Consider the following 24,893-nt stretch of genomic DNA (forward strand, 5'->3'; position numbering starts at 1 on the left):
ATTTTTTCTTGTGCTGTTAGAAAACATGCAGAAGGGATAAAGGCATTTTTTCCTAAATGAAGTTTGAGGGGGATCAAAATCATGCTTAGAATAAAACATCAAGTAAAATTCAAGGCCTGAAATTTTGCAAAGCGATTCAACTTGCGTACGGTCTTTTTTAAGCCAATGAAACTCAGAGCAGCCTGATTGGTTTTGCAAGGTAAGATGTTGACTATCATAGTCCCTAATTAATGCAGAGCCCTGAAATAATAAGCAATCATCTGTATGCCCTCAGAGAGATCCACATGACAGTTTCTTCAACAGAAATTTAGAGTTGGGAAGGATGTGTAATTCTGGACTGGGAGAGACTTGGATATAGTGTTTACTACAGGAGTTCTCAGAGGTAAGTTACTGCTGCATGGATTTAACTAAAAGCCTTTAAATTTACCAACATACCAAGAAGTCTAGACTTGAGACAAACCAGAAATTCCAACTAGGGTCCCAGAATACAGGGTAAAAGGTTAGTCAGCATGTAATTCCCCACCCCATAATTACAAAGCCATGTTGCAGAAAACTAACGTTGCAAGTTGAAAAGGGTCTGGTGGTTAGTAGCAAACAAATTTAGAACACAGACTAAAAATGACTTGGCTGTAGAGTGCAAGATAAAAAGGAGGTACAAAAGCCAAAATGTAAAGAATACTTATTATTACATAAAACTATTCATCAAAATATAACCCTTATTAAGTTCCCAAACTTAGAGGAAAGTAAATGCTGGCTGTGAGGTCCACAAAAGAGGGAACTTGACAACAGAGAGCATAATCCTTTACCGCCTTATGTCATGAGTAACTATTTACATCTTCCAATGGCAGCGTAGCCTCTCTAGTAGCACTTTACATCTATGTTGTATGGACACTTGGTCTGTGCTCAAAGCCTATATGAGAATCATGCCAAGAATGTCCATAGGCTTGGACTGCTCAGACCATCACAAAACACCCCTAAACTCCTGCAAGATTCAAGAGATGCAGTGAAGGAAGGTCAACACCTTCTTTGGTTTTATAGGCAACCTGCCACCTCAGGCAGCAGCTTTGAACAAGCCTGACTGCTTGAGTACGCGAAGGGGCCGAACTAGTAACCGTACTGCTCTTCTCTAAGGTACATCTACAGCGAAAGCAAAGATGTGACTGTAGCACAGATGAGAATAATGCCCTAGCTTTAACTTAGCTAGCACAGGTAACAAAAGTAGTGCAAAGGTGGCAGAAAGGGATTCAATGCAGGTTACCAAGCCCACTGGGTTGCCCAAATATGTACAGAGACGTGTTCCCAGTGAACAAGCTCAACTTCCTCTACCAACAATATCACAGGTGCTCAGGGAAAAGGCTATGCCAGTGGTCACCAACCAGTACACTGGGATCCACCAGTAGATCTTGGAGCCTCTGACAGGTGATCCTGACTGGTATGGCCAGGAGGCTATCAAAGTGCTGGCACTTCAGTTGCCCTTCCACCCACTGTCACGCTGCTCCTGTCCTCTGCCTTGGAGCTGCCCCTTGAAAGCCTCCTGCTTGCTGTGGAGGGTTGTGTGAGGGAGAAGAAGGGGAGGCTGATATCAGGGTGTCCCTCCCCCCCCCCCCACTCCTGTACCCCATCTCCACAGAGAGAAGGGATGGAGGGAGTTTGGCAATGCAAATCTCTGTCACTCTCACACACTGTGTGTGTGTGTCTGTCATTCTCACAAACACTCACTGTCCTTCTCTCTCATCTCCTAACCCAACATGTACATGGGGGGTTGTTGCTATTTTTTTTTACTGCTTCCAAAGTGGGTTAGTTTTAGTTTTTGACTGGACCGTGCATTTCATAATTTTCATTTCATTTCATTTCATGGAGCCATTGCTGTACATGCCAGCTGCTTTTGGGGGTGGGGCTGCCTTGGTTCTGCTGCTCCATCCCTGGGGCACCTGTCCAGCTGCTCCCAGGGCGGGCAGGACTTGAACCCACCACTCTGTGCTCCCCAGGCACCTTCAAGGCCCCACTCCCCCCATCCTTCAGAGGGTCACTTATGCTGTGTCTGGTCACTCCCAGGGTGGGCGGAGGGGGTGGCTTGAAGGTAGGACAGTGGAGTGGGATTGCCAGTGAACTTGGGGATGGGCATCAGCCTCTGGAGCACAGAGTGGTGGGCTCAATCCCACCCCCCTCTACCCACTCAGGCAATGGCTGGGCCACCAATGCAGGCTGCCCAAGGGATGGACCCGGCTCCCATATTTAGGAAGGCAGGATAAGGGATGCCCGGAAGGCAGGGGTGTGTGTATGGACCCTGGAGTGGCCTAGGGCAATGCTTCTCAACTAGTGGTACAAGTACCCTTAGGCACTTGAAAGAAGTCTGAGGGTACATCAACACAACTGACATTTGGAGAACTGATAATTTTTTTTTAAGTTTTACAGCACTTTATTATTTTTGTACTTTTTACACCGAAATATTTCATCACCTGTCTGGCTACAATGAAGCTTTTTAAACAAATGTGTTGCAATGGTAAAAAAAAAAAAAAAGAGAGAGAGAAAAATGTAGGTACTGGGGGTGCTTTTTTTTTTTTTTTTTTTTTTTTGGCTAAAGGGGTACTTTAAAAAAAAAAAGATTGAGAAACATTGGCCTAGGGGATAGGGCATTTGTCACACGGCCAAGACTAGAACTGCACCCCTACCCCAGACTGGTGAAAGTGAATGAGATTTGGGGAGGAAGGGCAACAGAGCAAGCAGGGTGAGGCCTCGGAGAAGGGATGGAGGAGGGGAAGGGTCCCAGAGAAGGGGGGAAGGAAGCCAGGCAAGCATATTTGGGTTTGAGGTAGATCTTATATTGCACTTACATTGAAAAAATGATCTTGTGGTTAAAAAGACTGGAGACCCTGGGCTATGCATTGCTGCTCAAGACACAGTCTCTGTCCAGGTTCACAGGTCTGGGTTGAACCCCAGCTGAAAGGAGTTTTGTTACCCTCTTTTACCTGAAGCCCTGGCTGGATGGGGCTGATTAAGCAGCTGTGGGGCCGTGCTGCCGTGCAGCTTACAGGGAGCCTTGTTCAAGATCGCTTTCCTACCACAGGGCTGTTGAGCAGTCTGCCAAAGGATCCAAAGACCTAGACTCGAAGAAATGGAGTACCAGGCAATGTGACAGAAGTTCTATTTTGAATAGTGAAAGGAACGAAAATTGCAAGTGTGTTCCAGTTCACTCTCAAACATTACTACTCCCATGCTCCCATTCCCCTACACTTGCCCTCTCTATCACCAGGCCAGCAAAAAAACAAAAACGCAACAAAACAAAACACTTATTTGGAATTTGTTGTCCAAAGAGTGTGGGGAAATGGGAAGAAAAAAAAAATGTTCTGAGAGATTTCAAAAGGGAAATTTTAAAAAAGCCAACAAGAACACGCTATCACCAAAGCTCCTTTTCTGATATTTCCAGGCTTCTCCAAAGAATTCTACCCTGCAATGAGGAATATGCAAAGTTTCCGGTGGATGCTTTCCCTCTGGGAAGTAGAGAGGACTGACAGAATGAGACGCTAGCTTCAGTCTTAAGCCTACTACTGAAGAGCTACTACAACTCCATAATGAGCAAGCGGTTTTAGAGGAAAACTTAAAATGGAAACCAACAACTTCCAAAAGCAGGGCATCAGGCGGAGATGGGGAGAGGGGATGCCATTCTTCCAGGTTCCACTTGCAAAAATAAGCTCTGTTCTCCTACGATGCCGTTCACAGTAAATCACACACTTCCTCTGGGATCCTTGAGTTTGTTCCCTCTTTGGAAGGTGTGCGGAGATCCCAGGCTCTGTCTGACTCCTTCTTGCACTGGGGAGTGGAGAGGAAATGAGTAGGAGTTTGAGCGGCAAGACTGGTACTCTTGCAAACCCACTCTTGTGCTAATATACCACTGTCACTCAGTTGATTGTGCGGTCTTCATAATATGGTCCTTTATTATTACATGCTTTGAGGAGCAGAGAAACAGTTAACAGTGGTAACATTTAAAGTAATGCACTAGACATCTGAGCTAGCATCCACTTAGATTATTGACCCAGACCCCCCCACCCCCGCAGCTCATATCTTAGGCTCTGCAAACAAAGGCAGACCTCAGTGCTCCAGCCAGCCTTGAAAATGTGGACCAAATGCACTTCCGTAACCATAACAGCTAAAGAGTGACTGCTTTTAATGAAAACCTATATCCCAGAACAAGGCGGCATTATGAAAAAGGTGCTAAGTTGTCATTTTCAGATAATGGTGAGCACCCCACCCCCCCCACCCCCCTTAAGAGGATCAGGCTCCTTTAAAAGACATCAAGCCAGGAAGCCATAAAAATCACTCGTTAGTACCCTTGGAAATCTTGGCCACAAAATTGCTATGCTCTGCTGTCACTGGACTGCATTGCACAGCAAGTTGGGATGTTCACTGGGCAACTGCAAGTTGACTGCTGCTGTGAAATATTTGTAATCACACCAGTTCCCAGATACCCCACTCAGGTTCAAAGCCTGGTGGTGCCGAGTGCTGTACAAACCTACAGTCTCTGCACTGATGTACTTTGGGATGAAAGAAGCAGCTAAATGCATTCAAAGAGAACTTTCATAATGAACTGTAATGTGTAGACTTTGGGCCCAATCTTATTTGTATCCAGATGAATGGCACAAAATACTGATTAGCTTCAGTGGGTGCAAGATTAGTTCTTTACAATAGGATGTTTAAGAACATAAGAAGGGGCATACTGGATCAGACCAAAGGTCCATCTAGCCCAGTATCCTGTCTGCCAACAGTGGCCAATACCAGATACTCCAGAGGGAGGGATCACAACATGTACTCTTCATGTGATCCCTCCCGTCACCCACCTTCAGAGAAACAGAGGCTAGGGACACTATTCCTACTCATCCTGGCTAATAGCCACTGATGGACCTAATCTCCATGAATCAATCTAGCTCTTTTTTGAATCCTGTTAAAGTTCTAGTCTTCACCGCATGCTCTGGCAAGGAGTTCCACAGGTTGACTGTGTGCAGAGTAGAGAAAAACTTCCTTTTCTTTGTTTTAAACCTGCTGCCTATTAATTTCATTTGGTGACCCCCAGTTCTTATATTGTGGGAATAAATAAATAACTTTTCCTTATTCACTTTTTTCATAGCAGTCATGATTTTATAGACCTCTATCATATCCCCCCTTAGTCTCCTCTATTCTAAGCAGAAAAGTCCCAGTCTTTTTAATCTCTCTTCATATGGGACCCGTTCCAAACCCCGAATCATTTTTGTTGCCCTTCTCTGACCCTTTTCCAATGCCAATATTTTTTTTGAGATGAGGCGACCACATCTGTACGCACTATTCAAGATGTACCATGGTTTTATATAGAGGTAATAAGATATTTTCTGTCTTATTCTCTATCCCTTTTTTAATGACTCCTAACATTCTATTTGCTTTTTTGACTGCCACTGCACACTGAGTGGATGTTTTCAGAGAACTATCCACAATGACTCCAAGATATTTCTTTTGAGTAGTTGTAGCCAAATTAGTTCCCATCATATTGTATATATAGTTGGGATTATTTTTTCCAATGTGCATTACTTTACATTTATCAACATTAAATTTCAATTGTCATTCTGTTGCCCAATCACTTAGTTTGGTGAGATCTTTTTGAAGCTCTTCCCAGTCTGCTTTGGTCTTAATCTTGAGCAGTTTGGACCACTCTACCTCCAAATAAGGCCACATCTTCAGTTGCTACACCAGATTATCAATCTTCTGGTGTTTGGGTTAGGACCCTCTAAATCAAACGCTGAGGGCAGCTCCACTCCGCACCATACTCTTTGCAGTCACAAAAAGTATGGGAAACCAACAGGAGCGTTTGCTCCCATTGGCCTCCCTTTGTGAAGATGGCGCCAAACTCGGCTTAAGGCAGGGGTTTCCAACCTTTTTAACCACAAGATCACTTTTTCAATTTATGTGCAATATAATATCTACCTCAAACCCAAATACGCTTGCCTGGCTTCCTTCCCCCCTTCTTTGTGGCCCTGCCCCCCTCCACTCCTTCTCCGAGGCCTCACCCTGCTTGCTCTGTTGCCCTTCCTCCCCAAATCTCATTCACTTTCACCAATCTGGGGTAAGAGTGCAGGTTCTAGTCTTGGGCGTGTGGCAAATGCCCTATCCCCTAGGCCAATGTTTCTCAATCTATTCTTTATAAAGTATCGCCTTTAAAAAAAGTGATAAGTACCCCCAGTACCTACAGTTTTCTCTCACACTTTTTTTTTTTAAACTGTTACAACACATTTGTTTAAATAGCTTAATTGTAGCCGGGTGGGTGATAAAATATTTGGGTGTAAAAAGTACAAAAATAATCAAGTGCTGTAAAACTTAAAACAAAAATTAAGTTCTCCAAATGTCAGTTGTGTTGATGTATCCCCAGACTTCCCTTGGTGCCTAAGGGTACTTGCACCACTGGTTAAGAAGCACTGCCCTAGGCCACTCCACAGTCCACTGCCTTCAGGGGGTCCCTTGTCCTGCCTTCCTAATGCAGGAGCCTAGTCCATCCCTCAGGCAGCCTGCATTGGCTGTCCAACTGCTCCCAGGGCAGCCAAGACTTGAACCCATCACCCTGTGCTCTCCAGGTGAATGCCCTAGACCAGTCCAGAGCTGAGCTGAGCCTTTGGTGGGCTCTGTATGCTGTATTGACTGTCTGGTTGCAGGTGTGCAGGGCTTGGGCTGCTGGGAAGAGACCCCAAGCCACAACCCCACATCCTCCTCAGGCAAGGACTGTATCTTCTAGCCCACTCAAGAGCCCAGCCCACCTCCCTGACTTTGAGGGGGTCCTTTGTCTTGTTGCTCTTGGGCTTCCTAGGGTGGATTGGGCTTGAACCTGCCACCATGTGTTCCCCAGGTAAATGGCCTAGCTCCTAAGCCACTCCAGAGCCCAGTGCATGCCTTACCTTCAGCAGGTCTCTTATCCTGCCTTCCTAATACAGGAGCCAGGTCCATCCCTCGGGCAGCTTGTATTGGCGGTCCAGCTATTGCCTGAGTCGGTGGGGGAGGGAGGCGGAATCGAGACCACCACCCTGTGTTCCAAAGGCTAATGCCCATCCTCAAGTTCACAGGAGATTCCCCTCCCTTCCTTCAAACCACCCTCTCCGCCTATCCTGGGAGTCACCAGATACAGAATAAGGGACCTTCTGAAGGTAGGGAGGGCTCTGAAGTGGACCAGATAATAGGGGAGGGCAGTGTGGTGGGTTCAAGTCCTGCCCACCCTAGGAGCAGCTGGACTGCTACCCCAGAGATGGAGAAGCAGAGCCAAGGCAGCCCTACCCCACCGCCAAAACCAGCTGGCATATTCAGCAATGGCTCCATGTGCTGCCCCTCATCCACAGGCACTAACCCCACTGGTCATATATAGAATGCACCTATCTTTTTAAATGCATTGGAAAAAAATAAAAATGCCTAAAATATCTGAAGCATGGATTACTGGAATTAAAAACAAATGGATTTTTTAACTGTGTAGAACAGCCTCTTGGAGCAGAGATTGCTTATACCAGGTTTCAGTTCTGGATGAGCAAACTATCCTGAACATTCACCATCCTTCGGCCATGACTTTTACTAAGATCTCTTAGCCATGTGCCCAAATACTTAAATCAGGTTGTATCTGTGATAACAGTATGCTGGGAGGGGAAAGGCAGTGATGTACAGAGAACCTGAGATTGAGAAAGTTTATGAAGGGACTCTAGTGAGGAGGTTTTGATAATTTAGAAGACTTTACCAAGGCATCAGAACCTGTCTCTATGCTGAAATTAGTAATGGGCAATTCTCAAAAAGATTAGAAAGTCTAGTGCCACCAAACAACTTTCAGAAGCTCATCTGAATTTTCAAAACTTTCAAAAAGCACATATTTACCCATTCCAAGAAAACACTGAGGAAGGAGATTTTACCAACCTTAGTTTTGGGGGAGAGACAAAGGCCTAGTATACACTAAAAAAGGTTGAAAAGACATGCAACTCTAGTTACATAATTTAGAGTCAACGCATCTTAAATCCTGGTCGACACAGCAGGAGGTCAACAGGAGGAAATGCTCCCATCAGCTTCCCTTGCTTTTTGCAAGGAGTAAGAGTACCGAGAGCCAAAACAGTGGCGGAAAAAATGCAAAGAGCTGCATCAGAATTGTCAAGCAATAAATAAATAAAATAAAAGCCCCCCAAGAACAGAATTGTCACGCAAAAACAACAAAAATATTTTTTTTTAAAAGGAGGCCCTTAAGACGGCCACCATCTTGGGCGCCATTTTTAAAACCCTGTAGCTCTGACCCCATATGCACAAGGAAGCCGGGGAGCTGGCAGGGACACAGGAGTGGCTTCGCGAGCCACACTTCTGGGGGGCAAGAGCCGCATGCAGCTCCTGAGCCACGGGTTGGCCATGGCTGATGTAGTGGGTCTGTACTACATCCTCTAAATTGAATCCCTGCAGATTGACAGTGGCAGCATCGATCTTCCATATAATGTAGATGTGCCCAAAGAATTTTACCTCTGGAAGTGCCATCAAGTGAAGTTATAGGCCCCACAGCTACACAAGCAACTACAAGTATGGACTCCCCCCGCCCCCGCCCGAGACCAACTGAGGTAAGTGAGACTCCATCCAGGATTACGGGAGTGAAAACCGCTCTGTGCAGGATTAGGGTTATAAATAAAGAATGGGCGGGCAGGGGGAATGAAACAGAGAAGAAATAGATTTGCTCTTTCTAAAATAAATGTGTCCAGTGTTCTCAATGTATTTCCTAGATAACTGTCCACTGAAAATGATTAAATCATATTTTGAGCATAAATTGTGTTTTCAAAAAAAGCAACAGCGTGTTTTATTTAAACTAACTGGAATCCAGCTCCCACAGGAGACATACAACCCTACTCTCAAGCACAGAAGAAGAAAAAAAAATCCCTGAAATTGTTAGTCCCAATCTCCTCTGCAGCAAATCATTTTGTCACCTCTGCTGACTAGACAAGATAATGTACTACGTGAAAGCAATATTTTAGTGAAGCGTTGGGATTTCCTGTGTCTAGTTGCTCTTGGGGTGGGTTGAACCTGCCACCATGTGGTTCCCCAGGCAAATGCCCTATCTCCTAAGCCATGCTAGAGCCCACCCCACCACTTTACCTTCAGCAGGTTCCTTAGCCTGCCTTCCAAATACAGGAGCCAGGCCAATCCCTCGGGCAGCCTGTATTGGTGGCCCAGCCGCTGCATAAGTGGGTGTGGGGGGGGGGGGGGGAAGCAAGCCCACCATCCTGTATTCTAGAGGCTGATACCCATTCCCAAGTTCACTGGAGATCCCCCTCCCCTTTCCTTCCTTTAAACCACTCCCTCCGCCCACCCTGGGAGTGACCAGACACAGCATAAGGGATCCTCTGAAGATAGGGTCATGCGGTGGGCTCTGGAGTGGACTAAGGGATAGGACAGTTCCCTGGGGAGCACTGCATGGTGGGCTCAAGTCCTGCCCACCCTGGGAGCAGCTAGACAGCTGCCCCAGTGATGGAGCAGCAGAGCCAAGGCAGCCCCACCCTACCCCCAAAAGCAGCTGGCATGTACAGCAATGGCTCCATGTGCTGCCCCTCACCCACAGGCACTGAGCCCACTGGCCATGGCTCTCCATTACTGATCAATGGGAGCTGAAGGAGTAGTGTCTACCGGTAAGGACAGTATGTGGAGAACCCCGGCTCTGACTTCCTCAGCAGGCTGTAGGGACATGTCAGCCACCTCCAGGAGCACAACCAACCACAGGGATAATTACTCCAGATAGGACGGGTTAGGCATTTTAGTACTCAAAGAATTAAATTGAAGCATAATAGAGAGATGAAAGTTGTGAAATGAACAGACCACCCAAAAACTAAGACAGGGGTGTCCAAACTTTTTTCAAAGAGGGCCAGATTTGATGAAGTGAACATGCGTGAGGGCCGACCATTTTACCTGACATTCTTTGAACCATTAAAATTAAATGCAAATTAACTATTTTATGCAAAGTTTATTGCAAATGGCATACTTTTCATTTCGTCACATGGATGACAAATCTAAACAGGTGTTAAATCACTCTGCCTTTCATATCTGAAGGCCAGATGAAAAAAAAATACAAGAAGCTGAAATATATGTCAGGAACATTGTAAAGTACATTACATATTATTGGTAATAAAGGTTGTCTGTCAACTTTTAAGTTCAAAAAATATGAACAGGAACATAACACCAAGTATACATGTTGTGTCCAAATATATTTATAACTGATTTAGACCAACTGACATTAACTGAGATTTTACAATGTATTCATCTCAATACATATGGATTCGTTGGGGGCCATAAAAGATAGATATTGCCAAATTACCTGTGGGGCTCTATTAAACCGGAACACGGGCCGCAATTGGCCCGCGGGCTGGACTTTGGACATGCCTGAACTAAGACTAACCCACTTTGCAAGTAGTAAAAAAATTAGCAACAACCCCCCCATGTACGTGTTGGGTCAGGAGATGAGAGGGAAGGACAGTGAGTGTTTGTGAGAGTGATAGAGATTTGCATTGCCAAGGTCTCTCCATCCCCTTCTCTCTGTGGAGATGGGGTACAGGAGTGGGGGAGGCAGGAACACCCTGACATCAGCCACCCTCCCCCCCCGTTCTCCCTCCCACACTCTGCAGAGCAAGCAGGAGGCTTCCAAGGGGCAGCTCCAAGGCAGAAGCAGCATGGCAGTGGGGAGAGGGGTAACTGAAGTGCCAGCACTATGATAGCTTCCTGGCCAGATCACTTGTCAGATGCTCCAAGATCTACTGGTAGATCCCAATGTACTGGTTTGTGACCACTGGCTTAAGGTATTTTACACAGCTAGAGTGGTGTACCTTTACCCGACTTTCCAGGTCTTGTGAAGACCCGGCCTAAGATGCATCTTCCACCTTTTTCATGGAGTGTTCAGACAAGGTAATTATGTAGGGAAACTTATCCAGAAAGGTAAATGTTTATTCAAAATTATGTTTACTAGTGTAGGGCCTTTAGTTCTGCATAGAAAAAACTAGTTTTTAAATGGGAATAAGAAAACTACTCAGTATTTACCTCTTCAAATATTTTTTCCTAGCAATATACTGGACCTTTGCATACAGAGCCAGCATTGATCCGTGTCTCAGTTTATTTTGCGTTAATGAACCTTCCATGAAAGATGCGTAAACAGAATATATGAAGATATATATAATAGAACCCCTCTTTTTGGGACAGAAGCTACAATGGGCTCTCTATCAATGATGCATTCAAGCCTGACCAACCAGAAACCCATAAAAGCAATGCTAGTCTACTCTGTAACCATAGAGACACATTTTGAACACTGACTATTCTAACTGGTACAATGAGAAAGCCAAACAGTATTTAAGTTTCCCCTTAAGAAATGCCTATAATTGGGTGGATTCATGGCTATCACTAGTTACTCATTTCCTGGCCTGTGTGGCCACTGCTGGTTTGCTCTCTCATTCAAAGTACCCAGTGCTCCCAGAGACCTGTTCTGATAATGGCTTCAATCTGTTTACTCACCTGGAAGGGAGAAAGTGCTACATAGGTCACTCCGCTCAGTCCTGCGACTGGGAGCCAGCCCCAAACCACAAACAACGCGGTTTTGTCTGAGCGGAAGGGACAGTAATAGTTCTGCTGCACTTCTAAGGCCGTCTTCAGCAGTCAACAGTTACAAGAATTAAAACTCGTCCTGTTACCAAAAAGATGTAACAGACTTCAGCAAGGATGCTGAGAGCTACAGTTCAACAGCCTATCTGGAATAGTCAGGGTGGAGTCAGCAGAACCCAAGTTATCCTGCAACAGTCTAGGGAGATATTAGTAGGATAGTTCTATTCGTTTAAATTGCAGCAGCACTTTCCACTAGGATTAATTATGTATCAACATTTCTCCCTCTAATATTTGTTGTTCCATTTTATTCCAACACTGTCCGTGGAATTCCGCTGATTGTACTGCAGTTAAAGACTTCAAGACATCACCACTATTTAGCTACACACGAGTGACAGGCGTTTTCTACTATGGCACATTTCATACAAAGCAAATCCCAATGCTGTGCATTTCCCCTTAGCAGATACTCATTTTACATCACCTAAATTAGAGATCAAGGTGTCATAACTAAAGGATTTCACCTTCATAATGAAGAAAAAGAATATAAGCAGGAGGTTGGCAGGTCAACATGTTTTACAGGATTACTCGGTATAATGAGACAGGGAAAAGAGCTCATACTAAACACATTCAAAGAATATTACAGAGAAAAGTGCCAGTGCCAGAGGGCTGCTAGAAATGGGTTTAAAATACACAGGGCCAAAATATCAGCTACCCACTGCATTCTCCCTGCCCTTTTCCCCTCCTACTCAGTACCCCACTTGAAGTTAAATCATGTGAATCCAAGTCTCCTCCATGCAGAAACAGGAAAACATGGAGAGAAATCAGAATAAAAACTTATTCCATTTCAGATGGAAGAGAATTGGTTTCTGGAGACTCGCTTGACAAGCACAGAAAGGACAATGAAAGATGCCTTCTGGATTCCCTTTTAGAACAATTGCAGCTATTGGTTTGTGTGTCCCCATTTACATCTAGCACTGGTGAGCCTTGGCTGGCAAATAAATAAATAAATAAATAATAGAAATGTGAACAAACACAACAAGCCTGAGGTATGTTTGAAGTGCTCTAAGAGCTCTTAGTTGAGAAGAACAAATATTTTTTTCCTTGAAGCTATGATGTGTAAACAGAATGAATGAAATCTCTAATTCCTACTGTGAGAAAGAAAATAATCCTCTCTCCCTTATCTGCCATCTCACCTTTAAAGGCAACCTTCTAATCATTCTATGTAGTAAATTATCTTATCTAAAGCATAACTGGTTATCATTTCCCTTTGCAAACAATACACAGCATTCCAAGCACCCTAAAATGCTTCCTCAAGATTCCTGTTGGCCATTCTACCTACTACACTATGAAGCTGTCAAGGTTTCTATAATGTAATTTTATGTAGCATTTTTGCCAACAGGAAGATGGGGGGGGGGGGGGAATACTCAAAAGTGACAGACTCTAAAGACAAAGAATCATGTTTGTCAAGTGCTGGTCATGTTGTGATTTTTTTTTACACTACTATTGTTATTTGTACTGCAGTAATGCCTCTGAGTCCCAAGCATGAACCAGGATCCCAGTATGTTAGATGCTGTAAAAACACAAAGAACTTACAACCTACTGCTATCCACTTCTGTATGTGCGCAAAGTAACCAACACCTGAGAGATTTATTCTTAGCTTCTTTCCTTGATCAAGTGCTTTAATTTGAAGGAAAAGTGTTGGTACATACAGTGGTTCCCAAACTTTTCGGCATCACACCCTCCTTTTGATTTTTGAGAAACCCTCACGCCCCCTCTCCTAAAAAATAGCAGCAAAACTTGGGGTGGGATTGACGGGGGAGTGTGGGGCTGGGTTGCCTCGCCCCCGCCCCCTCGGAATTTCTTCATGCCCCCCAGTTTGGGAACCCATGCACTAAGCGGCTGTAACAAAAGCCATTCATGTTTCCTAAATCACACCCTTTTCCTAAACTTCATAACCATCACAAAATTCTAAGAGTCAATTTGCATTGCCATCAGGATTTGCACACCTTTGTGTAAAATGTGAGCACATATTTGAGATGGAGAACATTTAAGCTACCGTGACCCATAGCCAGAAAGCATCCTACAGAGCTAAATGACCCAAATTGAACCTTTAGGGACATACTGGTAGATAATGTTTGTGATTTTTATCTGTTTACATGTATATTGTTAGAGATAACAATGTAACCATATGGTTCCCATCTATACTGTATTCATCGCTCTTTGAAGCATACAACAAATCACTTAGAATGGTGGTAAATGGGCAAATGTCTTATGTTAATCTGTAGCTAAGTACTTGATTAGGAAGCAAGTTTATTTCAGAACCTCAGTAACTGCATATTGCTTGCCTAAGGATTCCAACCATTCAGGAGGAGGCCTGGAACTGTATAAAAACCCAGTGAGTCCTGATCCTTTTCAACTCAGATCTCCCGGATGCTTTCGTAAGACTGAGATCTCCAGTCCTACCTAAACTGGATTCACTCTTAATATGGACATTGGGCTATAATCTATGAGCTAATTTTGAAAGAACTCTTTGCAACTACAGAGCTCTCCATTTGTACTGTCAATCTGATATTAGAACTGTACTTATGTCTGTATGTATACTGATCTCTTAAGCAATACCCTCTCTCACTTTTTTAATAAATTGTAGTTAATAGGAATTGGCTGTAAGCGTATATTTGGGTAAGAGCTGAAATATTCATTAACCTGAGATGTAGGGTGTCCTATCCTTTTGGATTGGTAGAAGGTTTATATATGATGAATACAATTTTCAGTAATATTTATCATATTTGACATAGGAATCTGGTGGTGGAGGCCTAACGCTGAATTACTTTCAGGGAACTGGCTGCTGGCTTCTGGGTAATCGGTAAAGTATTACAGAAGTTGTTGTGGTCAGTTGATCAATCTAAGCATTGGAAAATCCACCAGCTTTGGGAATTGTTTGTTCCATGTTTTGCAGTTACCCTAATTGAGTAACTCTGGGGTGGCTCCCTGGTTCCCTGTCAAAGTTACACACGAGCTTTAACAAAAGAAAGAGAGTTCCATCATATTGAACACAGTACTATATACAGTGACAAACGCATAACCATACATATCATAACCCTTCCGCATACATTTCACATTCAAACAAAAAGGAGCAGAGATTGCTTATACCGAATTTCACTTTTGGATGAGAAAACTATCCTGAACATTCACCATCCTTTGGCCATGACTTTTACCAAGATCTCTTAGCCATGTGCCCAAATACTTAAATCAGGTTGTATCTGTGATAACAGTATGCTGGGAGGGGAAAGGCAGTGATGTACAGAGAACCTGAGATTGAGAAAGTTTATGAAGGGACTCTAGTGAGGAGGTTTTGATAATTTAGAAGACTTTACCAAGGCATCAGAACCTGTCTCTATGCTGAAATTAGTGATGGGCAATTCTCAAAAAGATTAGAAAGTCTAGTGCCACCAAACAACTTTCAGAAGCTCATCTGAATTTTCAAAACTTTCAAAAAGCACATATTTACCCATTCCAGAAAACAGAGGAAGGAGATTCTACCAACCTTAGTTTTGGGGGAGAGACAAAGGCCTAGTATACACTAAAAAAGGTTGAAATAAGACATGCAACTCTAGTTACATAATTTAGAGTCAACGCATCTTAAATCCTGGTCCACACAGCAGGAGGTCGACAGGAGCAAATGCTCCCATCAGCTTCCCTTGCTTTTTGCAAGGAGTAAGAGTACCGAGAGCCGAAACAGTGTCGGAAAAAAATGCAAAGAGCTGCAACAGAATTGTCTAGCAATAAATAAATAAAATAAAAGCCCCCCAAGAACAGAATTGTCAAGCAAAAACAAAAACAATTTAATTTTGTTTAAAAAAGGAGGCTGCCCCTTAAGATGGCCGCCATCTTGGGCGCCATTTTTAAAACTCCGCAGCTCTGACCCTGTAAGCACAAGGAAGCCAGGGGCCCACCAGGAGCCATGGGGGGGGGGGCACAGGAGTGGCTTCGCGAGCTGCACTTTTGGGGGGGGCAAGAGCAGCATGCAGCTCCTGAGCCACGGGTTGGCCATGGCTGATGTAGTGGGTCTGTACTACATCCTCTAAATTGAATTCCTGCAAATTGACAGTGGCAGCATCGATCTTCCATACAATGTAGACGTGCCCAAAGAATTTTACCTCTGGATGTGCCATCAGGCCCCACTGCCACACAAGAAACTACAAGTATGGACTCCCGCCGCACTCCCAGAGACCAACTGAAGTAAGTGAGACTCCATCCAGAATTACGGGAGTGAAAACCGCTCTGTGCAGGATTAGGATTCTAAATAAAGACTGGGCGGGCAGGGGGAATGAAACAGAGAAGAAATAGATTTGCTCTTTCTAAAATAAATGTGTCCAGTGTTCTCAATGTATTTCCTAGATAACTGTCCACTGAAAATGATTAAGTCATATTTTGAGCATAAATTGTGTTATCGAAAAGATGAACAGCGTGTTTTATTTAAACTAACTGGAATCCAGCTCCCACAGGAGACATACAACCCTACTCTCAAGCACAGAAGAAGAAAAAAAAATCCTTGAAATTGTTAGTCCCAATCTCCTCTGCAGCAAATCATTTTGTCACCTCTGCTGACTAGACAAGATAATGTACTACGCGAAAGCAATATTTTAGTGAAGCATTAGGATTTCTGAGGTAGCCTGCAAACCATTTCAATTTTATGAAGTTTTAAAGATTTGAAAGGTTTACAAAGAACACAAACAAAACAATCAAGAAAAAGAAAAATCTGTGTTTTGTTTGCAGTTTGCTTTGACTAGGTTCCAACCTGATTGGCCTTCCCATTATCCATTTTGATTTCTATGTTATGTTCATAGCTGCTGTTAAAAAAAAAAAATCTCCTTCCTTTAGCCTTCAAATAGCAGCAATTTAAAAATCTCATGTCATTTTTTCTCACCTGCAGTGATCCTGCATAACATGACATATATTGCAAGCTATCTGCCAGTCGATTCACAGTCATTACTCATTTTAAATTGACCAGAACCCCTGAGCTGAAAGTCACATCCATGCAGATGCACCAGTGACAAATGGGAATTCACACAGACATACAAGTCCACCTATCCAGGCCTCACTAAAGAATAAGGGGCTAGTTTTGTAATAGTGTTATGAAAAGAAAGGCACAGAAGAGATGAACTTGCAATATTTAGAGCAGTGTTAAACTTTTTAAGACCGAGGGACACCAAACAGTAATATTTTTTATGAGGAATTCCAAGCATTTTTCTTTGTTAAGCAAAAAATACAAACAAACTCCTCCCCCAAAAAACCCCACACACAACCACACAGCAGGTAGGGTTGGGCTGGGGAGAAGGTATTGATCAAAAAAGGGGGGGGGGGGAGTTAAGGAAAGTTATTGAGAAAAAAAAAAGGCAGCCATTTTTAACTCTGTTGTTCTCCGCGGCGCACAGTTTAAGAAATGCTGATTTAGAGATTATATCCACACTGTGTGTTCTTAACTTGTGTTAACTAACCCGTGTTTTTCAGTTTGGGGTTTTGTTTTCCTAAGTTCAGACATGACCTACATGTAGTTCATTAGTTCTTCTTCTTTAATGCTGAGGTAATATAGTACCTATTATTCATGCAGTATTTGGTCCTCTGATGTGAATTTAGTAACAATATTGTGGCCAACGTTTTGGTGTTTTCTCATTAATATAACAAAAGAAATGGAGAGTAAGAGCAAGACAGAGAGAAGAGGTGTCTGCACGTAGACTGTGCCTTTATCAATTTGGCTCTGATCCCCAGTTTGGGCCTCGAGGTGTGACCAAAACACAAACAACGGTGAACTGTGAATTAGATGTTATTAATAGAAAGAAAAGAATAGCATCACTTCACAAAAAAGGGCAACATTATGCAATGAATACCAAGTTTATCCAGAGTACAACACATTAGGAGGAATTCTATCAATGACTTGAAACCATGCCAACCAAGGATTAGGAATCCAATCTTAACACTTTTGCTCACACAAGTTTGATCAATTCTTCTCTACCAAAATTTTGTATTCGTCCACTCACCTCAATTACCTGTGGCAGCGACATCATTGAGGAGGGCACCAAAGCAGATGGGACTGCCATGGTAGCTCAGCAGATGACTGAACTGAAGTATCGAGACAGTTGGTCAGATCTCAATCATGCTGGCAGTCACTCCTGGAAAGAAGGAGAAAATCCTTAGATGAAGAAAGCCATGCAAGTGTTACCGCCCAAATACCAACGGCCTTCAAACCTGTCTCTGAGTAATTTAGTTACCTATTGGATATTTTAAAGGAACTGAGATAGCTACATTTATAGTATCAGGATTATATGCATTTTTTTCCATCAAAACAACTGTTTCAGAAAAAAAAACTAGTTTTCAATTTGAATGATATTAACAATTTCTAAAGTACCAACATGATAATCCAACTTTTTTTTTTTAAACAAGGTAGTATAGCTGCTCTCATATCCGTAATTATGAACTAGGGACAGATTTAAAAAATGGAAAGTATGTCATCTCCTCTCTAAATTCTCTAAATACTGCAGCATGATATAGTATGATCACAACAGCTGCATAATTTTCTACCATCAAAATAGAGTAACTACAGGTTGAACCTCTTTAGTCCAGCACCCTCAGGACCTAACCAGTGCCAAACCAGAGACCTGGCCGAACTACGGGAGGTCAATATTGTTTAGCAGCATTACCAACACTTCCCCTGGTTTCTGGTCTCTTAGAAGAGATTTCAGGGCAAATTAAAGCTAGATAACAGCACAGAACACTGAAAGCCAGGATTAGTGGCTGTAAACAAACTTAATGGGACTGTGGGAAATTTGGCCACACCCATGATAACTGGACATCCGGCTAACTAAAATCATGCTGGACCATGGATGTTACTAGACCAGAGAGTACCGGACTCGAGAAATTCAGCCACTACTAATTGTTTTACTCTCACCATAACTGATACTCAGCTTTAAAATCAAAACATGCTTATTCAAGAATACCATAAAATACTTCAAAATTCCTCAAAGTTCTTCAAAAAGATCTCAATGCTATATTTTAAAAAAAGCAACCCATACACAAACATTGCTGCTCATTACTCATCTCTGCAGGAGTCAGACACTTGGGTTACGTCTAGACTACATCCCTTTTGCGTAAAAGGGATGTAAATTAGATGTATCGCAATTCCTAATGAAGCGGGGATTTAAATCTCCCCCGCTTCATTAGCATAAAAATGGCTGCCGCTTTTTTTCCCCGCACAGAGCTTTGCCGGAAAAAAGCGCCAGTCTAGACGCTGATCGTTCGGAAAATAAAGCCTTTTCCGAAAGATCCCTTATCCTTCTTGAAATAAGGAATAAGGGATCTTTCAGAAAAGGCTTTATTTTCCGAAAGATCAGTGTCTAGAATGGCGCTTTTTTCCGGCAAAGCTCCGTGCGGAAAAAAAGCAGCACCTATTTTTATGCTAATGATGCGGGGAAGATTTAAATCCCCGCTTCATTAGCAATTGCGATACGTCTAATTTACATCCCTTTTACGAAAAAGGGATGTAGTTAGACGTAGCCTTGTAGTTAACGGTAATATATCAATCTCAGCTTTCCCAAGATATGTTGAGGAGGATGAAAAGAAGTACTGAGCCCTTGACAGTATTTAGTTTGTATTCATTCTTCTCTGTTCTACTACACCACTCAACTTGTTTTTTGTAAAGTGTTATACCATAAAACCTGCACGATCTGGAACTTATGCATCCGGAAAGCTGTAAAAAATGGCAAATTTCTGATGCCGGGGGGGGGGGGGGGGAGTGGCGGACGGATGGGAAAAGGAAACTGGCTCTTTAAGTGCTAGGCTGCTACTCAGATGAGCGTGCAGCACGTACCTGGGGGAGGGTCGAACGGCAGCCGGAAGCAAGAAGCAAGCATCTCGGCTCCCCCTGCGGCTCCTGGCACCCCCAGCAGGCCAGCCCCCAACCGAGGCTCCCACCTCGCTCCTCCCAGCAGGCCACCCCTACCATCTCCGCCTCCCACTCTCCCTCACCAAGCCACAACCCCCCCACCACAGCTTGTGGCCTCCCCTAGCAGGCCACATCCCAGCCCCACATGGCTCCCATGCTCCCCCTCTGCACTCCTCCCCGTAGGCCCCACACGGCTCCGGCTCCCGCTCCCCCCTCAGATAACCAGAATTTTTAGGTTACCAGAACAGCGCCAGATAACAGGTTTTATTGTATATATATTCCCTTTCGTCATTTATTGGTTCAATTGTTTACTGATTTTTATTTTATGGAGGGAGAACTTGTTCAGACATTTTAATTTTGTCTTCTGTTGCCATAGACATATTCTTTCTAAGCCTCATCTTATCAGGTATCTCTTACATAGTTTTATATACATTTCTCTGGATGGTTTAATTGTGCACAGGGGTGGTCCGAGCTGGACTGCGGCAGCTGGTGACCCAGGCAGAATGCGCGATCGGCACCCCCACCTGCACAGCCGTCAATGGCATGACGTCGTCATCGGGTGCCCCATTGAAGATGGTGCCCTAGGCGACGACAGAGTCGGCCTATACTCACGAGCCATCCCTGATTGTGCACAAAATGATCGTTTTGAATGAGTATCCCATTTAATAAGCATGTTAAACCATTTCAGAAAAGCCATTGCAGTTTTCTGACAAATTTGAAGTCTGACATGCTTGTGTCTGTGAGACTTGTTTTATTGAGCTGAGAGCATTGTATTACCACAGCTGCAGTTCCAGAAGCAACAACAATGGTGCTGGCATGAATGTAGACAAGGTACTGTCATTTTTACCACGTCATCTCACTCTTGCCAAATCTAGTCTAGATGTCATTTTGACAAACATGCCAGCACCTGCCTCATATCAATTGCTCCCACTAGTGTAGCTGCATGATAGAATTGGAACAGTATGAGATTTGAGGAAAAAGAAATCTAACAGACAACACCATTGTGTCTTGGTAATTAACACGCATGCACTTGGTACAGTCACACTATTGTAGATATCTGGTACTTTGCATGAAAGCAATACACTTCAAAATATTCTCTCTCAAGTTGAGGGTATTTAAAGGTGTACTCAAGCCACACATTTGTGAACTCTGAACATGATTATTGCCACTGGTGTCTGCATTCCTAAAGACACGTTCTGAAAAAGCTCCCAGTGATACAAAACACAAAGCCTGTGCAGTCAAGAACACAGGTCAACATAACAACATTGCACCAATACACCTCAAGCTGTGCTGGCTCCCAACTGACCAGGAAGTACAGTTCAAAGTTTCAGTCCTGATTGAAATCCTCATAGGATCAACAGTAGGTGCTCTCTCCCTGGCAACCATGACTACCTCCCTGTATTATAAACTCTTGAACAAAATGGGGGATTCATGGAGCGCAAGATACCATTTTCAGAAGGAACTGGACCTAGACTACTGAACTAACACTCAAGGACAGAATTCATGGTCATAGACCTTACAGTACTAAGGACCAAATACAAAATACGCCAACAGCGAAAACCTTGGGAAGCAACTCAAGACATATATGTCCCATAGGTTTTGAAGAAGATAAGGAGAGCAATTATCTTTATTACTACAGGCAGTCCCCGGGTTACGTACAAGATAGGGACTATAGGTTTGTTCTTAAGTTGAATTTGTATGTAAGTCGGAACTGGCTCCAGATTCAGCTGCTACCACTGAAACTGACCAGGGGCTGACTACAGGAAGCCAGAGGCAGAGTTGCTCTGCCCCCAGCTTCCTGGAATCAGCCTGATCAGTTTCAACAGCTGCTGAATCTTGAGTCTGGGACAGAACAGCTGGGGCGCTGCCCGGTAGGTTCCCACAGCACCAACCCGGCAGCACCCCAGCTGCTCTACCCGAGGCGTCCCGCAACAAAAGTCTGGTCTGCTGGGGGGGGGGGGTGTGCACTAGCTGCGCCCCCTCCCCCTCCAGCAGACCAGGGAGACCCGAGCAAAGCCGCACAGGCGGAGGGACCCCACCGCCCGTGTGGCTTTGCTTCTTTGCCCCCGAGCAAAGCTGCACGGGCGGCGGGATGCCGCCCGTGCGGCTTTGCTCCTGTCCCCCTGGTCTGCTGGGGGGGTCCAGCAAAGCCGCTGGACCCCCCCAGCAGACCAGGGGGACAGGAGCAAAGCCGCCCAGGCGGCGGGGGTCCCGTTGCCTGGGCAGCTTTGCTCCCGAGCAAACGAGCAAAGCCGCCCAGGCGGCGGCTTTGCTCGGGTGTCCCATGTCTGCTGGGGGGGGGGGGGGGGTCCAGCAGCTTGGCTGGACCCCCCCCCAGCAGACCAGGGAGACTGGGAGAAGCTTTTCTCATCCCGGAGGACACGGGCGGCGACCCGCCGCCTGTGAGCTCCGGGGCGAGAAAAGCCCCGTTCGTAAGTGCGGATCTGACATAAGTCGGATCCGTGTAAGTCGGGGACTGCCTGTATTTCAATCCTTAGAAAGTGGTCTGGTACTACAAGAACGAGTGAAACACAAGTTTGATTATATTAGGCATGCCATCATTTTTTCTCACCAAACAAAAATAAAGAACAAAGGTTCAGGAGGAAAACAGATTTGTTAGTCAAATGCAAAAGAGTTCCCATTCAGATTGTTTCATCAGAGGTCAGACCAGTTTCTTTGTGCATTTCGCCTCACTGTATGTCCAAAAAATGAACTAAGAAATGGTGAAAAGAAATCAAGTTAGTGTGTTCTCTGAACCTGGTTTAAGATAATGATCAAATTCCAGGATCTCCACTCCTGAAAACAGAATTCAACAGGTTCATTCACAAAATAAAACAAACAACAAACAAACAAACAAATGCCCCCAATGTCCCTGAATGCTGATATAAATTAATGGCCATGGGAAAAGATTTAGAAGTCTTTAAGGCAAACATAATGCTGTCCCTACCTAACACTGACTTTCCTGGAAGATGTTGTTCCAGCTGAGACAGAGCTGAGGAATGAGTTCAGTGAAAGTCAAACAGTCTAGAACACAGCAACCTATTAATTCAATGAACCTCACCCCATGGTTACACTTACTTCACTGTCTTGTAGCTGAATACTAGGTTTAAGAACTCATCTTTGAAATCCACCCTGGGAACAGCTCAAGTTCCTGGAGGGACTGCCTACCTCTGTCACCACAGCCTCCCACAACAGCTGTGTTCCATTGGAGCAATCTAATTGTCAACCTCAGGAGCAAGGACTGTGTGAACAGGAAAAGACAGCTTTTCAGAAGATCTGCCTCTTGAAGAGATCAGAATGACCACAGACCTCAGTGAATATGGAGTTAAAAATATCTCCCTGTTTCAGAGCACACAGACACTACGTAGAAAGACACAGACAGATCCAGTTTCATACAGAAGTGCAAAATAATTGAGAGTGATGGAGTCAGTGTATTAATCAAAATCCTGGGTGCACAGAATTCTCTCTTTTCTTAATGTACATATGCTCACAGGTACAAATCCACAGAAAATCCCAGTAATTCCGGGGTGGGGGGGGGGGAGGATATGAGACACATGAATATGAGACACGATATACACAAACATATGTATAGTTTCAGCTGAATTTTTTTTCATAGAATGCTTATCTGAATTCCTCAACTAGCCTATCATGCACAGTAAAAAAAAAAAAGTGGTGACTAAGCAGCTCATCTAGACTTAGCAGCCAAAACCATAGATAACATAATTCTGTCAGAGCAGCCATAAAACGCTGAAATCCCCGTGACAGGCAGATAGACATACACAGATTAAGCTACACTGACAGCCTAAGTATCACTAGTTGCTGCAGCAACCTGCACTATTTTGAGTAACTCATTTGTATGCATTATATAAAGAACCCTGGTTGGAATCCAGCTGCAGGTGGCCAGATAGGGGAATGCTCCAGTGGAAAACCCACCTAAGAACCACACTGTTGTGAGCCCCACCCCTTCATCTTCCCCATCATCTTCTAGCTCAAAAGCAATTAGCACGTTCTTAAAGTGCTAGTTGATGGAAAAAAAGTTTAAAATCATTCTAAGTAAAGGTTTAGACACCTTCCAAGAGCTCTTCTGATTTAACATAAAATAATAGCGCTTAAATCCTGAAATGCATTGGAAAACCCATTGTGCAGGCCAATTATAACGATTAGCTCACAAACTAAGCAGAGGGAGGTGGGGAATCAATGGTGCGGTCTGACTTCTTGAGCTGCTTCATACAACTACTGCAGTGAGAAGAAGCTTCTGATAGATGATCAAATATGGAAAGTGCTCTAGCTAGAAATAAATAGGTCCATACTAGAAGACTTACCCATCATTGCCCAGGTCCGGCCCAGAGGCCGGGACAGGCAGGCCTCTCACCGGGGCTCCCCACGGGCTGGTGCAGAGGCCTCCCAGTGGTGCTTCCCTGGGGTGGGGCTGCGTAGGCCTTCCTGTGCGAGCATGCTAGGCGGCCTGGCAGTGCTGGGATAGGGCATCTGTGGGTCTTGTAGGGGTGCGTGTGGTGGGAACAGCTGTGCTGTCCAGCCCCTGTGATGCTCCGGGGGGAGGGACAACAGTAGGGCTGGCAGGTCTTTTCCCCAGTCCTGTACTGGGACTGGGGCAGAGGAGAGAAGGGCTGAGGACAAAGGTTGGTGGTCGGAAAGATGGTGAGCTCCATCTCCAACTGGCCACTCCTTTTCTAGCGTGGCTGCCCCCAGTGGTCATTCTGCAGTATAGCTACCCTCTGCGCTCTCTGCCCCCAGGACACTGTGCAGTATCGTGTCCCTCTGATCAGCCCCCTCCCTTTCCATGTTATGGAAAACAATTGAATTCCAGGCGCATCCCATTTTCCTGCCACAACCAACACCTGACTTGGATTTAAGTTAGGATGAGAGGAAGCTGCATACCAGCTGTGGTGGTCCCAGCTGTTATTGTTTAGGACAGTGGTCACCAACCAGTAGATCGGGATCTACCAGTAGATCTTGGAGCCTCTGGCAGGTGATCTGACTGATTTGGCCAGGAAGCTATCAAGTGCTGGCACTTGAGGTCCACCCCCCCAATCATGCTGCTCCTCCTGCCCTCTGCCTTGGAGCTGCCCCTTGGAAGCCTCCTGCTTGTTGTGGAGGGTGTCAGAGGGAGAACGGGGAGGCTAATGTCAGGGTGTCCCTCCCCCCCCACTCCTGTACCCCATCTCCACAGAGAGAAGGGGATAGAGGGAATTTGGCAATGCAAATCTCTGTCACTTCACACAGTCCTTCCCTCTCATCTCCTGACCCCAACATGTACATGGGGGGTTGTTGCGGCTACTGTTACTGCTTGCAAAGTGGGTTAGTTTTAGTTTTTGACTGGACTGTGCATTTCACAACT

General features: G+C 44.5%; 1 protein-coding gene across 5 annotated transcripts in view; it reads right to left on the reverse strand.

Moving 5' to 3' along the window:
* The window catches only part of LPAR1 (lysophosphatidic acid receptor 1), a 100,545-nt gene that overhangs the window by 36,610 nt on the left and 39,042 nt on the right, over positions 1–24,893 (reverse strand). For all 5 annotated transcript variants that reach the window (XM_075931438.2, XM_075931439.2, XM_006117990.5 and 2 more), the window contains one exon: positions 17,634–17,765. In XM_075931438.2, the coding sequence (XP_075787553.1) occupies positions 17,634–17,693 (60 nt within the window). In that variant the 5' untranslated portion in view covers positions 17,694–17,765. The remainder of the gene's footprint in view (positions 1–17,633; positions 17,766–24,893) is intronic.

The sequence above is a fragment of the Pelodiscus sinensis genome, chromosome 6 (genome assembly GCF_052426305.1).
Source record: "Pelodiscus sinensis isolate ZL-2025 chromosome 6, ASM5242630v1, whole genome shotgun sequence".
In the NCBI taxonomy this organism is placed as follows: Eukaryota; Metazoa; Chordata; order Testudines; family Trionychidae; genus Pelodiscus; species Pelodiscus sinensis.